The 14,120-nt window shown below is 39.8% G+C and overlaps 1 protein-coding gene across 2 annotated transcripts in view; it reads right to left on the reverse strand.

Moving 5' to 3' along the window:
- Positions 8,300-14,120, reverse strand: part of TRAPPC8 (trafficking protein particle complex 8) — a 94,160-nt gene continuing 88,339 nt past the window's right edge. The window contains exons 28-29 of one of the 2 annotated variants that reach the window (XM_021096212.1): positions 12,560-12,649; positions 8,300-11,772 (exon numbers count right to left, since the gene is read on the reverse strand). In XM_021096212.1, the coding sequence (XP_020951871.1) occupies positions 11,538-11,772; positions 12,560-12,649 (325 nt within the window). In that variant the 3' untranslated portion in view covers positions 8,300-11,537. The remainder of the gene's footprint in view (positions 11,773-12,559; positions 12,650-14,120) is intronic. The other variant, XM_021096211.1, reaches the window with a different exon arrangement.

Raw genomic sequence — 14,120 nt, forward strand, 5'->3', positions numbered from 1 at the left:
CTGGTGCAGCCACTATGGAGAACAGTTTGGAGATACCTTAGAAATCTATACATAGAACTTCCATATGACCCCGCAATCCCACTCTTGGGCATCTATCCGGACAAAACTCTACTTAAAAGAGACACATGCACCCGCATGTTCATTGCAGCACTATTCACAATAGCCAGGACATGGAAACAACCCAAATGTCCATCGACAGATGATTGGATTCGGAAGAGGTGGTATATATACACAATGGAATACTACTCAGCCATAAAAAAGAATGCCATAATGCCATTTGTGGCAACATGGATGGAACTAGAGAATCTCATCCTGAGTGAAATGAGCCAGAAAGACAAAGACAAATACCATATGATATCACTTATAACTGGAATCTAATATCCAGCACAAATGAACATCTCCTCAGAAAAGAAAATCATGGACTTGGAGAAGAGACTTGTGGCTGCCTGATGGGAGGGGGAGGGAGTGGAAGGGATTGGGAGCTTGGACTTATCAGACACAACTTAGAATAGATATACAAGGAGATCCTGCTGAATAGCATTGAGAACTTTGTCTAGATACTCATGTTGCAACAGAAGAAAGGGTGGGGGAAAAAATGTAATTGTAATGTATACATGTAAGGATAACTTGATCCCCTTGCTGTACAGTGGGAAAATAAAAAAATTTTTTTTAAAAAGTGGAAAAGCAGGAGTTTCCACTGCACAGTGGGTTAAGAATCCTACTGCGGCAGCTCAGGCTGCCCCAGAGATATGGGTTCGATCCCCGGAAGTGCGGTAGGTTAGAGGATCCGGTGTTACCAGTGTTGGAAGTTCCTGTTGCCGCTCAGCATGTTTCAAACCTAACTAATATCCATGAGGATGTGAATTTGATCCCTGGCCTCATCAGTGGGTTAGGGATCTGGCATTGCTTTGGCTGTGGCGTAGGCCAGCAGTTGCAGCTCTGATTCAACCCTAGTCCAAGAACTTCCAAATGCTGCAGGTGCAGCTGGAAAATAAAGGGGGGGGGTGGGAATTCATCTAGAGGGAATTGGGAGCCAGAGAGAGACAGCCATAAACAGCCCCCCAAGGAGGTGTCAGCCACATTTGGGGAAATTTAGATGAGATCTCCAGAGATGGAGAGGTCTCCCCAAACCCCACAAGTATTAAGTAATAAGGGATGATATGAAGGGAGCAGATCTCATAGTTGATGTGCATGGGTCCCAAGCCTGCAATCAAAATAAAGCCTATAATCTTGTACAAAATTGGAAACTTAAAATAGTGCAGTGGTTGCTATAGATAGAATTTATTATGGGTTTACAGTTCATACAACCATTTGAAACTGCATCTATTAGAGGAGCTTACAAGGGCATTTTTCAAATGGGATTTAAGTAAATCATGTTTAAAATAGACCAATGAGTGTTCACTACCAGTCAGTCACCGAACCAAGAAATGTATGGGATTTAGTCATTTGATCCCTCACAGTGACCCAGTGAGATGGGAACTATCATTGTCACCTTATATAGATGAGAAAACTAAGGTGGGTAGTTAAATTACTTTTACTTTTGCGAAGTCTCATATTTGGTAAGAAGTAAAGCCATGGATTCAAACCCATGGAGACTTAGGAGCCACTGGTTCTAGCTCATACAAGGCTGTCTTGTTTGCAGACATGATGGTCCATTATCCATCCACAGGTAAACTCATATGCCCCAAATCACAGACCCTTACTTTTTTGTTTAGAAAATATTACAACCTCCCTTTAAATATCTAAAATATTTCAGTATTACACTTGCCTTCTCAATCTTGGTATTTATTTTGAAGTCACTGTTTTAGTTTATGAAACTATAACTTCTGTTTCAAAATTTGAAAGATGATTCATGCCCACTTCTCCTTAACAGTCCCAGGTTGTGACTTTGGGGTAACTGTGGGATACTTTTTAAAAGCTGCCCAGGAGTTCCCATTGTGGCTTAGTGGTAACAAACCTGACTAGCATCCATGAGGACTCGGGTTCGATCCCTGGCCTCGCTCAGTGGGTTAAGGATCCATGTTGCCGTGAGCTGAGGTGTAGTTCTCAGATGTGGCTCAGATCCCATTTGCTGTGGCTCTGGCATAGGCTGGCAGCTACAGCTCTGATTCAACCCCTAGCCTGGGAACCTCCATATGCCGCAGGTACGGCCCTAAAAAGATGATAGATAGATAGATAGAGAGATAGATAGATAGATAGATAAAACCTGCCCAAATGACTGAAACAAACTGGTAGCTTTCCTGTTCTCCACCATGCCTGAGGGCTCTTCTGGTCTGAGTCATCTTGCTCTATAATGTCATATCCCACTGGGAGGAATTCTCAGGTACATTGACTTAGCTAGTACTGGACACCAACCATGTTCTAAGAACTTTAAAACCCATTATTTCACTTAAATAAACCATAAGAGTATCCTGTGTTATAAGACAACAAAGAGGTTAAAAGTTTTGTCCATAACCAACGAGCAGGAATAGAAGTCTTACCCACATATTTTATCAGAGGTTTCATTGATTTAACAATGTTCCATTTTAGCCTCCATTTTAGATTGCACTAAGACAAATTAAATGACTTTCTGATCAATAAAACTTTACAATGTCTTAAAATATTAAGTTTCAAGAAAAATCCTTCTATCTTGAGTCTCTGGATGAAGTAAACACTACTAAAAAGTTCAACAAGTTTTAATTATGATTGTATTCCCTGGGTTAATACCGTGACTACTTTAGGCTGGTAAATTATCATTTTGTCTGATTCCAGTTCTCTGTAGCAGAAGAAAAAAATGTTTAATGAGAAACCCAGCTCCATTAAGTGCTACCTGATAAAATGCTAATTGAGACTTTTTAAAGGCAAATAGGCAGGATGGCACTTCTGGTGCCCTCTAGTGGATATAGTTGGTTTCAGAAATCACTTGCTAGGTTTTAATGTGAAACCAGCCATAGAAAGGAATCCCGGCTCCCTAAAATCAGTCCTCTCTCCTTTCTCCTTCTTTAGTCATAATCCAGGTTCCCAAGATCTGCTGACAACATCACTCAGTGTTAAAGCTAATATAACTCTATTTACAAAAATAGATTAAAAATGGTCACACCCATGCCTTCACATATTGTTTGGCAGGTTTTGTACTACAACGGGAAGAGTTAAGTAGTTTCAGCAGAGACTCTGACCCACAGGGCCTAAACTGCTATCTGCCTGTTTGCAGAAAGTCTGCTAACCTCTAGTCTGTCAGCATTAGCACCAGTTCTGAAAATGCTTGGGCCAGGAAGAGCTGGCTTGTCCCTATCAACATGTTTGGAAAACCTCCACCGCCCACCATGAAATGTACATGGGCAATAAGGAAGCCTCTTTCATTTTATTTGATTCCATATTTCCCTAATTTGTTTAATCAAGGACCTCCTTTCTCACCTAATAGCTATTAAGGTCTTGTTCAGTGGGACTTATTTTGGGAAATGCTATAGTATTATTCTTACATTTAAGACTTAAGTCTTATGGTATTATTTTGTTCATTTTTATGGCTGAGTAGTAGTCCACTGTATATATGTACCACATCTTAATCCATTCATCTACTGAGTGAAGTAAGTCAGAAAGACAAATACCATATGATGTCACTTATATGTGGAATCTAAAACAGGTGGCACAATGAACCTATCTTCAGAACAGAAACAGACTCACAGACATAGAGAACAGACTCGTCGTTGCCAAGGGGGAGGGGAAAGGGAGTGGGATAGACTGGGAGTTTGGGTTAGAAGATGCAAATTATTACATTTAGAATAGATAAGAATTAATGTCCTACTGTATAGCACAGGGAACTGTATCCAATCTTTGAGGACCTTGGGAAGACAGTGTAAGAAAAGGAATGTGTGTGTGTGTGTGTGTGTGTCTGTGTGTGAATGTATGGGTCACTTTGCTGTACAGCTGAAATTGGCACAGCATTCTAAATCAACTATACTTTAATTTTCAAAAATGTAAAAGAAACAAAAAACAAGACTCGTCTTATTATACTTCCTATCAATCTAAGAGGAAATTATTATTATTATTATTATTATTGGTCTTTTTAGGGCCGCACCCACAGCATATGGCGGTTCCCAGGCTAGGGGTTTTATCAGAGCTGTAGCTGCTGGCCTGTGCCACAGCCACAGCACAGCCAGCTCCAAGCCGTGTCTGCAACCTACACCATAGCTCACGGCAATGCTGGATCATTAACCCACTGAGTGAGGCCAGGGATCAAACCTGGGTCCTCATGGATGCTACTCAGTTTCATTTCCACTGAGCTACAACTGGAACGCCTAAGAGAAAATTCTGTCTTGCAGCATTATGCCATTGGAATCAAATAATATAGAGTATAATTTAAAATAGTTCACCAAAGGCAGTGTGACATATGTATGTTAAGTTAGCTTTAACTACCTAGGGGTAGTTAAAAGGCTTTTGAGGTACCTGAGTTACAGGTGATTATTTAGCCTTTGATTAATTCTTGTCAGTCTATAATCCAGAGGTGGCTACCAAAAGCCTTTCAAATATTGCTATCTCAGCAGATTTTAACACTAATAAATTTGTAATCAACATAAAGGAGAGGTAAGTTGTGTTCAAGATATGCATACTAGCTAGAAACATTGTACAAGCTCCTCCAAGCATGAAAAGAACTCAGAAATCCAGTTAGGCCAGTAGCCTTTACCCATTTGAGTGGTATTCTGAGCCTAAGGCTAAATTCAGTCCTATTTCCAGTCACTAAGTAAGCAGAGGATTCTGCCACCTGATTCCAACCTGCAGGTTAGCTGAATCTTGCCACTCATTATCATATCTGAATTGAGTGACTATTTCTGCCAAAAAGGCCAGGAACTAGGACTTCCCCAGGCATCTAAGAATAAGCCAAATGCCTGCTTTGTGAACGTGCGGTATTTGCATGTTTAGCAGAGTTTATCGTAATGTACCAGCCAGCAGAGAGCCTGAGAGGGAGGAGAGCTAAGGCTAATATGAACACACATCCCCGTGTGCCTGAAACATGTCTAGTTTATGCCTGTTGTCTCATTGTAATTATTAAAACACCCCCTTTCACTCTCAAAAATGCCTCATTTGGGGTGAAAATTTAAGCAGTCATCCTAGTTCTCACTCTCATCTATCTAGTAAAGACTACAAATAATCTGTCCAAAAGAGCCTATTGTGAATGGCAAAACTGACCACAGCAAAGACTAGTAAGAGTTAGTTTTTAATGACCAATGATCAAAAAATAAAATTGACAGGCAAGCTGAGATTTGAGTGTCATTATTTTGTATTTAATTGAGCAAATGAGCTATCATAAACTCAATTTTTATTTTGATGTCCTTAAGTAGAAAATTAATCTTTGAGCAATCCGTCACATTTTTAGGGGCATATTTCAAAATATTGGCCTAGCCTCCTGGAACTTTTAAAGGGTAATTAACATTTCCATGATGTTCCTGAAAACTTGATAGAAACAAACGGCATATAAAAGAAAATCATGGACTTGGAGAATAGACTCATGGTTGCCAAAGGGGAGAGGGATGGAGCAGGATGGATTAGGAACTTGGGGTTAATAGATGCAGACTATTGTCTTTGGAATAGATAAGCAATGAGATCCTGCTGTGCAGCACTGGGAACTATATCTAGTCACTTATGTTGGAGCATGATAATGTGAGAAAAAATGAGTGTATACATGTATGTGTAACTGGGTCACCATGCTGTATAGTAGAAAATTGAACAGTAGAACAGTATAAACCAGCTCTAATGAAAAACAAACAAACAAACAAAAAACATAAAAGATCAAAAAAAAAAATCTGCAGCTGAACACAGTGCTTCTCAGACTCTGTGGTGCAACGTTTCTTAGTGTGGTGTCAAGTCCCTTAGAGTCAGGGCTTGTTAAAATCCCAAGATTTAAAACAAACAACGAAACCAAAACCCAACAACACAAATAAGATGACTGGCCAGAGACAACCCACTCTCAACCAGACCAACAAAACTGGTCAGGGCAGGTAGACCAAATTGTTGGGGAGGAAGCCTCTGGAATTGCATTTTTAGTAGCTACCCCAGTGATCATGCCCACGCATTTTGAGAACCACTGCTTTATGGAGTTCCAAAGGCTGAAAGATTCTATAAGACACCTTAGCTCTTGGCTAAGTGCAATGTGGATGTCAGAACACTAACTTTTTCATGGTCTATGCCCATACCCTGAGGTGTGATAAATGTTTTTCTGTTTGTTTGCTTGTTTTTATTTTTTGCTTGTTAGGGCTAAACCTGTGGCATATGAAAGTTCCCAAGCTAGGGGTCAAATTGGAGCTACAGCTGGCAGCCTACGCCTCAGCCACAGCTACACAGGATCTGAGCCGTGTCTGTGTCCTACACCACAGGTCACGGCAACTCCAGATACTTAACCCACTGAGTGAGGCCAGGGATCAAACCTGCATCCTCTTGGATACTAGTCAGGTTCATTACCACTGAGCCTCAATGGGAACTTTCTGTGATAAATGTTTTATCAAATTACTCTCCAGGAGAAAAAAAAAAGTTTTTAAACTGATATAAAGTCTTTGAAGCACACATGAGACAATAATAAAAATGCAATATTCTTTATGGTAAATTCCACATAGCCCACTGATTCTCAATGAGCTCTTGGATAACCAACCTGAGCTAAGATTCACAGATAAAAGTAATTCCAGTATGATGCTGGTTGATATTTTTGTTTACTCTAAGGAGGAAGAGGAAAAGTGAGATGGCACGTCCACTCCTGTTCATCAATAGACATGAACAACTGCTTTGAGAGGAATATTTCCTTAATTATTGGTGCTATTCATGTGACAGCTACAGGCAGGCAATGTGTTAAAGTTTAATCTACATTATTAACATTTCTCCATCACTTTCTTAGTTTGAGAGTAAGCAAAAATCAATACAGCAAACCCGGATATGCAGCCAAACTTCTCATTATGGCCAGTTTCAATCTACCAGAGCCAGACAACACGGAGTTGAAAAGAGATAGGACTGAATGCAAAGTTGGGAGATGAGTGGCAGCATCCCATTAGGTAGTAACCCTTTCCACCCATGCCCCGCCCCCCCATCCCAGACACAATAGACACAAACCACAGTGCATTAGGGAACCATTGACCAAAACCACCAGCTGTGACCAGGCACAATAATGCTTGCTTGAGATGTCTCACAACAGGAGGTCTTGATAAGAAACATGGAACTAACTAGTTGCCACCAAAAGGAAGAATATGGGAGGGTCCAAGGAGGAGGAGACCCCAGCCCATGATATGTCCTGCCAAACTCACAGAAACCTTTACCCCGGAATCCATCCTGACTGAGCGATGTTCGGGGCAGCACGAAGGGCCAAGTTGGACCAAATATGGGCACAAGCAAGATGACTGGCCAGAGACAACCCAGAAGGCTAAACCCACCCAACGCCATAATCCCGGAATCTGCAGCAGAGCCATCCTCCCGTTCCCTTACCTGCTGCTCTGCACCCCCAGTGGCCTTTCCCAATAAGGTCTTTGGCTTTGTCAGTACAGGTATCTCCTCCGGCAGTTCATTTCTGGGTGTTACACAAGAGCCACTCTCGGCCCTGGAAGGGGTCCCCCTTCTGGTAACATAAGTTACAGCAAAATATTTAGCAAGCAAGGAACTTTCAGTAGTACTTTCATTTTGAATATACTGTATTTAGCTGTAAGTTTATGTAATTGGATTCTTCAGGAGGGTTTGTGTTCACAGAATTCCTGAATATTAATAATTGGCTCTCAACTGTGTTGTAAACATGTTTCAGGACACACTATATCTATGCCTCCCTCTCCCTCTCAAATTTGCTCTCTTCGCAGGACATTTTTATAAACCCATGGCCCTAAACTTCCAAGAGGAAAATACTCATGCCCAGATGTGACCACCTTCTCCACCTTGCCGCAAACATTCCAAAACACAGGGCGGAAAGAATGGAGGCGCCAAGACCCACGTGAGACCTGCTGCACGAGCAGCGGTAGCAGAGGCATAGACCAGCAACCTGCTCTCAAGAGTTGTTTTGTGCCCAGGTTTTGAATCCGCAGTCTTTCTGAACCTGAAAAGTGGGGTTCACTGATCTCTTCTCACTTTTGTGCAGTTTCCTGGGAGGGTTGATGGGATGTGGACTTTAAAAACCATGGCAGCTTCCGGTGGCAGCCCTTCACTTTCCAGGATGGAAACCTCCCTTCCTCTGTCTGTGCTTTGCATTAAAATTCCCTATTGTTCTCTCTTGCCCCCAAATATCCCTTCTCTAGTTCAAGTTATTTTGAGAGCAGACTTTCTAAGAAACAGATTAGCAATAGTCTTCAAAAGATTCAAATTGTTTTATACTACATCCTGGTGGAATGTTTATTCAGACAGACCATTCATTCACATGCAAGAAAAATACCACTTTTTTTTGGCCCTTCACAAACATCCAGTTATCAGATGTGTCCTTTCCTGCCACCATGTACTGCACAATTAATTCATGCGTTGCCTCCGCATCTGAGGAGAAAGAACTGTTTCAAGTTTTAGGAAAGCTGAGTCTATCAGTTTAAAAATCAAAACAAAATCATGAGAGGTGGGGACAGACGACACATGATATGCAAACCTTTCCTCTGAGGTGAAAAGCTACAGCCCGATAATTCTAGGGTTGACCCTAAGCAAAATTATGAAATGGGTCAAGTTCTTCTTCACCATCCTACCCCCTCCTCTTTCGGAATCACCAATCCCTGCCCCTCCACCAGCGTGCCTCACCTGCCTCCTAAACACCACTCTGTGTCCCATTTAGTCTTGCCTCACTCTTAGCCTTCCTAAAAAATCTTATATTTTACAGATGGATGAAGGTACCCTATTAGGGTACCTACAGGCACCTGCATTTTAATGGAGTCTTCTGGAAGTCAGGCCTAAGGATATGAATCTCTTTTTTTTTTTTTTTTTTTTTTTTTTTGGTCTTTTGTCTTTTTTTGTTGTTGTTGTTGTTGCTATTTCTTGGGCCGCTCCCACGGCATATGGAGGTTCCCAGGCTAGGGGTCGAATCGGAGCTGTAGCCACCGGCCTACGCCAGAGCCACAGCAACGCGGGATCCGAGCCGCGTCTGAGACCTACACCACAGCTCACGGCAACGCCGGATCGTTCACCCACTGAGCAAGGGCAGGGATCGAACCCGAAACCTCATGGTTCCTAGTCGGATTCGTTAACCACTGCGCCACGACGGGAACTCCCAGGATATGAATCTCTAATGGAAGAATTTCACTTGAAACTGAAAGTTATTTGGGCTGCACAAGTTTCAAAATACTCAACCCTCTTCTAAGTAGCCAACTGATAAGGTAATTCCTTTTAGGAGGCATTTCCTTAGCTGTGTGATAAATGGGCCCTGTTCCTTGCTGCTTTTACAAGGCTCCACTGCAAAGCCTCAAGTGCCTTGCTTGTCATCAGAGTTCTCATCTATCCAATGTCTTGTACTTTTACAGTTAGGATGACTTTCTCTTTCTTTAGAGTAAGTGCAGTCCACTCTTAGGCCCCATTCCTCTTACTCCTTTCCAGAGTGTCTTTCTGGATTCCTATCTTCCCCACCTCCACTCTCTTCAACAGCTTGCCATAGATGCTTGAGAGAGGCAGGTGGAATTTCAGGCTAAATTTTTCCATGTGCATGTAATTTGTAGTATTCTTTGTCTAGTTATGCTACAAGCACGAGCTAGGTATGGTTTCCACCTGCTCTTCTTATTGATTTATATTCTCATTTGGAGAATGAAAGATTTAGATTTAGCCAGACACTATTATCCTACAGACACCTGGCAATAAACAGTCTGGTTTCATTTGTCTGAAAATCTCTTTGTTTCACTTCCAACCTTGAAAGTATTCTTGTGGTTTAGAATTCAGGCTTAACCGTTTGTAGGGTTATCTTCAAAGGGTTGAAAGAAACTATCTTCTGGCTTCTGTTATTTTTGTTGAGAAGTCTATTGGTTGAATTGCTGCTACGGCTCAAGTTAGTTTTGTCTTCAGTACTCAAGACTGTTTCTCCCTTTGTCTTTAATTTCCAGCAGTTTCATGACGATGCATCTGAGTATAGGTTCCTTTTTATTTATGTTGTTTGGGATTTACTGAACTCCTTGGATCTGTAACATGATGTCCATCTTGGAAAATTCTCAGATTCTACAGTGTTCTGTTCTATCTTCTCCTCTTTCTAGGACTCCACATAAATACACGAAACTTTTTCACTGAATTCTGTATTTTTCTATAAACTTTCTTGGTCTCCTTTCCACCCTTGTTGTCTCCTTGCTTCAGCTGCAGTTATTTCTTCTGACCTATACCTATCAAATGCAGTCTTGGCCTCTCAGCTGCTTCTTCTAAGTGGGCAAACCGTCCAAGATGAAAAGCTCATCTCTCTAGACCTTCTTCTCCTGGATTTTGGTTCTCTAATACCTGCTATAATAATACGGTTGGGTGTACATTTTAAATAAAGAATATGGTGCAGTGGAAGTGAATCTGACTAGTATCCATGAGGATGCGGGTTCCAGCCCTGGCCTCACTCAGTGGGTTGGGGATCTGGCATTGCCATAAGCTATAGTGCATATCGCAGACACGGCTCAGATCCAGCATTGCTGTGGCTGTGGTGTAGGCCTGCAGCTGTAGCTCCGATTCGACCCCTAGCCTTGGAACTTCCATGTGCTGTGGGTGTGGCCCTAAAAAGCAAAATAAATAAATAAATAAATAAATAAATAAAATATCGTTCTCAGACTTTTTTTAAAAGGCATCTAATAAATCTATACAGTGAATAGCATGTCTTTATTCTATTTACAGTACATTTGTTATAAATATAATACATTTTTGAAAAGCTTAATTAACTTGAGTAGATTTATATTTTAAACAGATCAACTCAATTGTTAAAGTTACATAATAAAGAATATGATAATTTAAACGACAAAAATCCCATATTGTGAAATAGTGCACTCTATGCTGAGATGAATGAGGGCAGGGAGGGGGGAGTCAAACTCCTCCCAAAACTATATTCGAAGGAGAAAAAAATTTTTTTCTTTTTACAAAGTTATGTATAAGCCATAGGAACCACCAGATACTGAAGTATGAAGACTCTATAACCAAAGTTCAAAACTGATTTTAGAGAATTGTGTGAAGCAAGACAGGAAAATCTGTATTTAACACTCTATAGAACTTCACAGTAAAGCTGGAATTTATAGACTAATGGCTTAACAGGAGTATTGCCAACAAGGCCTTTTCTTCCTCAAAATCATCCCCTAAGGTTCATATACCATCATTCAGTTGTAACAGCAGATTTAGACATTGGTTTTAACATGGGGCTTAATAAGGTGCATGGATATGTTGAAATTCTGTTTATGAGCATGTAAATTATTACCAGGGTTTAAAGAAATACAAAAAAAGAATTTAAGTATTATCAGTCCAACGTGCTTTGCATTATCAACACATTGACAAGTCAAAGGTATTTTGCAGTGATCCAATACCAACCTCTCAAACAAGTTAGATATTTCAAATACTGCTGTAAAACCTATTCAGTAAAATAAAACTGATTCCTGTGGATCTCGGTACAAATTTGTAAGTTGTCACACATTATTGATGATGATTAGGGCAGGCATGGAGTTCTGCTGACTTGTTTCAAACACTGTGACTTGGTCCGATAACTTGGCAAATACCCTGGGAGTTCCAAGGTTATAAACACCGGTATGGACAAAACATGCTTTCAGCTGCAAACTGTGAATCTCCTGGCTTTTAAGCTGAAGTTTATATTGTGTTTGTCCAAGCCACGTAAATGATCCATGGATTTCCAATGCTTCTGGGCTAAAGGAGGAGGAAAATGTAAGTTGGAAGATGTTTTGCTTCATACATTTTCCCCAGAATCTCAATAACACATCCCTTTCATCTAGCAATTCTATTTCTAGAAATTATTTTATGATGTCAGCTGTTTATTAATAATAACAGTAATGGCAATAGCTATTATTATATAATAACTAACATTTATTAATAGTTACTGTGTTCTAGGCATGATGCTAAGGATGAATTATCTTATTTAAACCTCATAAGAGCAGCTAGTAAATGATGGAACCTGACTTAAAACCTGAGCTCTTAGTCACCTGGTTATCCATACATAATGCAATAACAATCAGTATACACTTCACATTGCTTTTCTAAAAAAATCCAAAAATTTCTGATTTCCAAAAAACATTCAGCTCTTGGAGTACCAGATGTGAAGGCATGGACCTATATATCTTTTTAAGTGTTATTTTATAAATCATAAAACAAGACAAAAAACCCTTCTATCACAAACTTGCTGATATTTAATTTTAGAATTCTTTATTACCAATGCACTTTTATAAAAGTTTTGTGTCAGGCCAAAATAATTTGCTGCTTTTGGACATTGCTTTCCATTTTGTCACTACTGAAATGCTAAGACAATCCTCTGTAACTCTTCTCTAATACTTCTGTAATACCAAACAAAAAAAATCAGGGTATGCCTGAGTAAATTTTCTTTATCCATAGTAAGTAATTATTTGCATAATTTCAAAATATAAACTGCCTCCTAATCAATCTTTAACTACAAAAAAACTTGCCCTAAATAAATCTTTACCTTGTTGTTTTATGCCGAAGATCAACTATTACATCAACGTCAGCCTTTGAACAATTGGAAAGTAAAAGGGTCACTGGTACTAAACAAAGGCTATGGGAAAAAAACAAACAATGGTTAGCAGGGTATTAAAAAGGAAAAAAAACCTTCTCGAAAATATAACTTTTTTTTTTTTTTTTGCTTTTTAGGGCCACACCCACAGCATATGGAGGTTCCCAGGCTATGGGTCAAATCATCGCTGTAGCTGCCAGCCTACACCACAGCTCACGGCAACAGTGGAACCTTAATCCACTGAGCGAGTCCAGGGATCAAACCTGCATCCTCACAGATGACAGTCAGATTCATTAACTGCTGAGCCACAAAGGAAACTCCATTGAAAATAAAACTTAAAGAGTACCTAACAACATAGCTCCTCAAAAACAATTAGATTCAAGAAAGGAAAAAAATTGAGTTATAAAATCATTCAAGACAAAATTATTCATATAAATAAGAAGTAAGACATATTAATACAATGCCTGAATACTAAATACCAGAATATACACATCCACAAACTATTTTATTTCCATTTATTACAGGTAATCTTAAAAAATAACTCTTAGGTGGAAACTAAAATAAAGGCCTAAAAAAGAATAAGTCTGCATGACTCACTGACCCACCTGCAGTCTACCTTATCAGACCTCCACAGGCAAAACAACCAAGCCCACAAAGTGGCTGACTTTCCAAAGACAAAAACAGCCCCAAGGACAAAGTTAAATTGTATACCATGATTCCAACTGCCATCCCAGACCTGTAGAACTCAGCACATTCACCCCCTGCCTATAAAACCTGATTCTCTCCCAAAGGCGGGGGACCTGAGTTTTTTACTTGCTCAGGGCTCCTGGCCACTCTGTTGGTCTATAAACCCTGCTTGCGATCTCACTGCTCCAGCCTCTTCCTCCTTCCTCCCCGCCGCCTTAACAATAACCAAAATGTTTCTAAGTGGTTATTTCCTAAAATAAAAACCTGAAGTAAATAATTGCAACTAAGATCAATGGAGAAAAAAAAATCATGAAAACGCCAACTGGTCTTCTCTATGTTTCTTGAAAATTACTTTGAGCACCTGGCCTAAACTGACATTTGCTCTTCTGTCAAATTTGCATAAAAGCCATCATATTTGGAAGAATATGAGAGTTATTTCTGCAAAGCAAGTTATAAGGAAAGTCCTTTCAAGTAAACAGATTTGCTCAATTAACCTAATTTCCCATCTCACTTTGTAATTAATAAATCACTAAAGCATAGGAGAAGGACAGGCCGTGAAGAGAACTCATGAACAGATTGGTGCAGATTTCAGATAGAGGACATAATAAATGAACATCATCTATGCACAAATGAAGCCTGGTTACATACTATTATTTAAAATATTTTACTCTATTAACACAAAGAATAAAGAGATAACTAAAAAAAGAAAAACAATCTTATAAGCTCACACTAAATAACTATTAATTCTGCCCAAATAATGTATTTTATGCTTTCAGAAATTTTATATCCTCTTGCTAAGAAATACTTTCCAAACCATACTGCAAAT

The sequence above is a fragment of the Sus scrofa genome, chromosome 6 (assembly GCF_000003025.6).
Source record: "Sus scrofa isolate TJ Tabasco breed Duroc chromosome 6, Sscrofa11.1, whole genome shotgun sequence".
NCBI classification, from domain to species: domain Eukaryota; kingdom Metazoa; phylum Chordata; class Mammalia; order Artiodactyla; family Suidae; genus Sus; species Sus scrofa.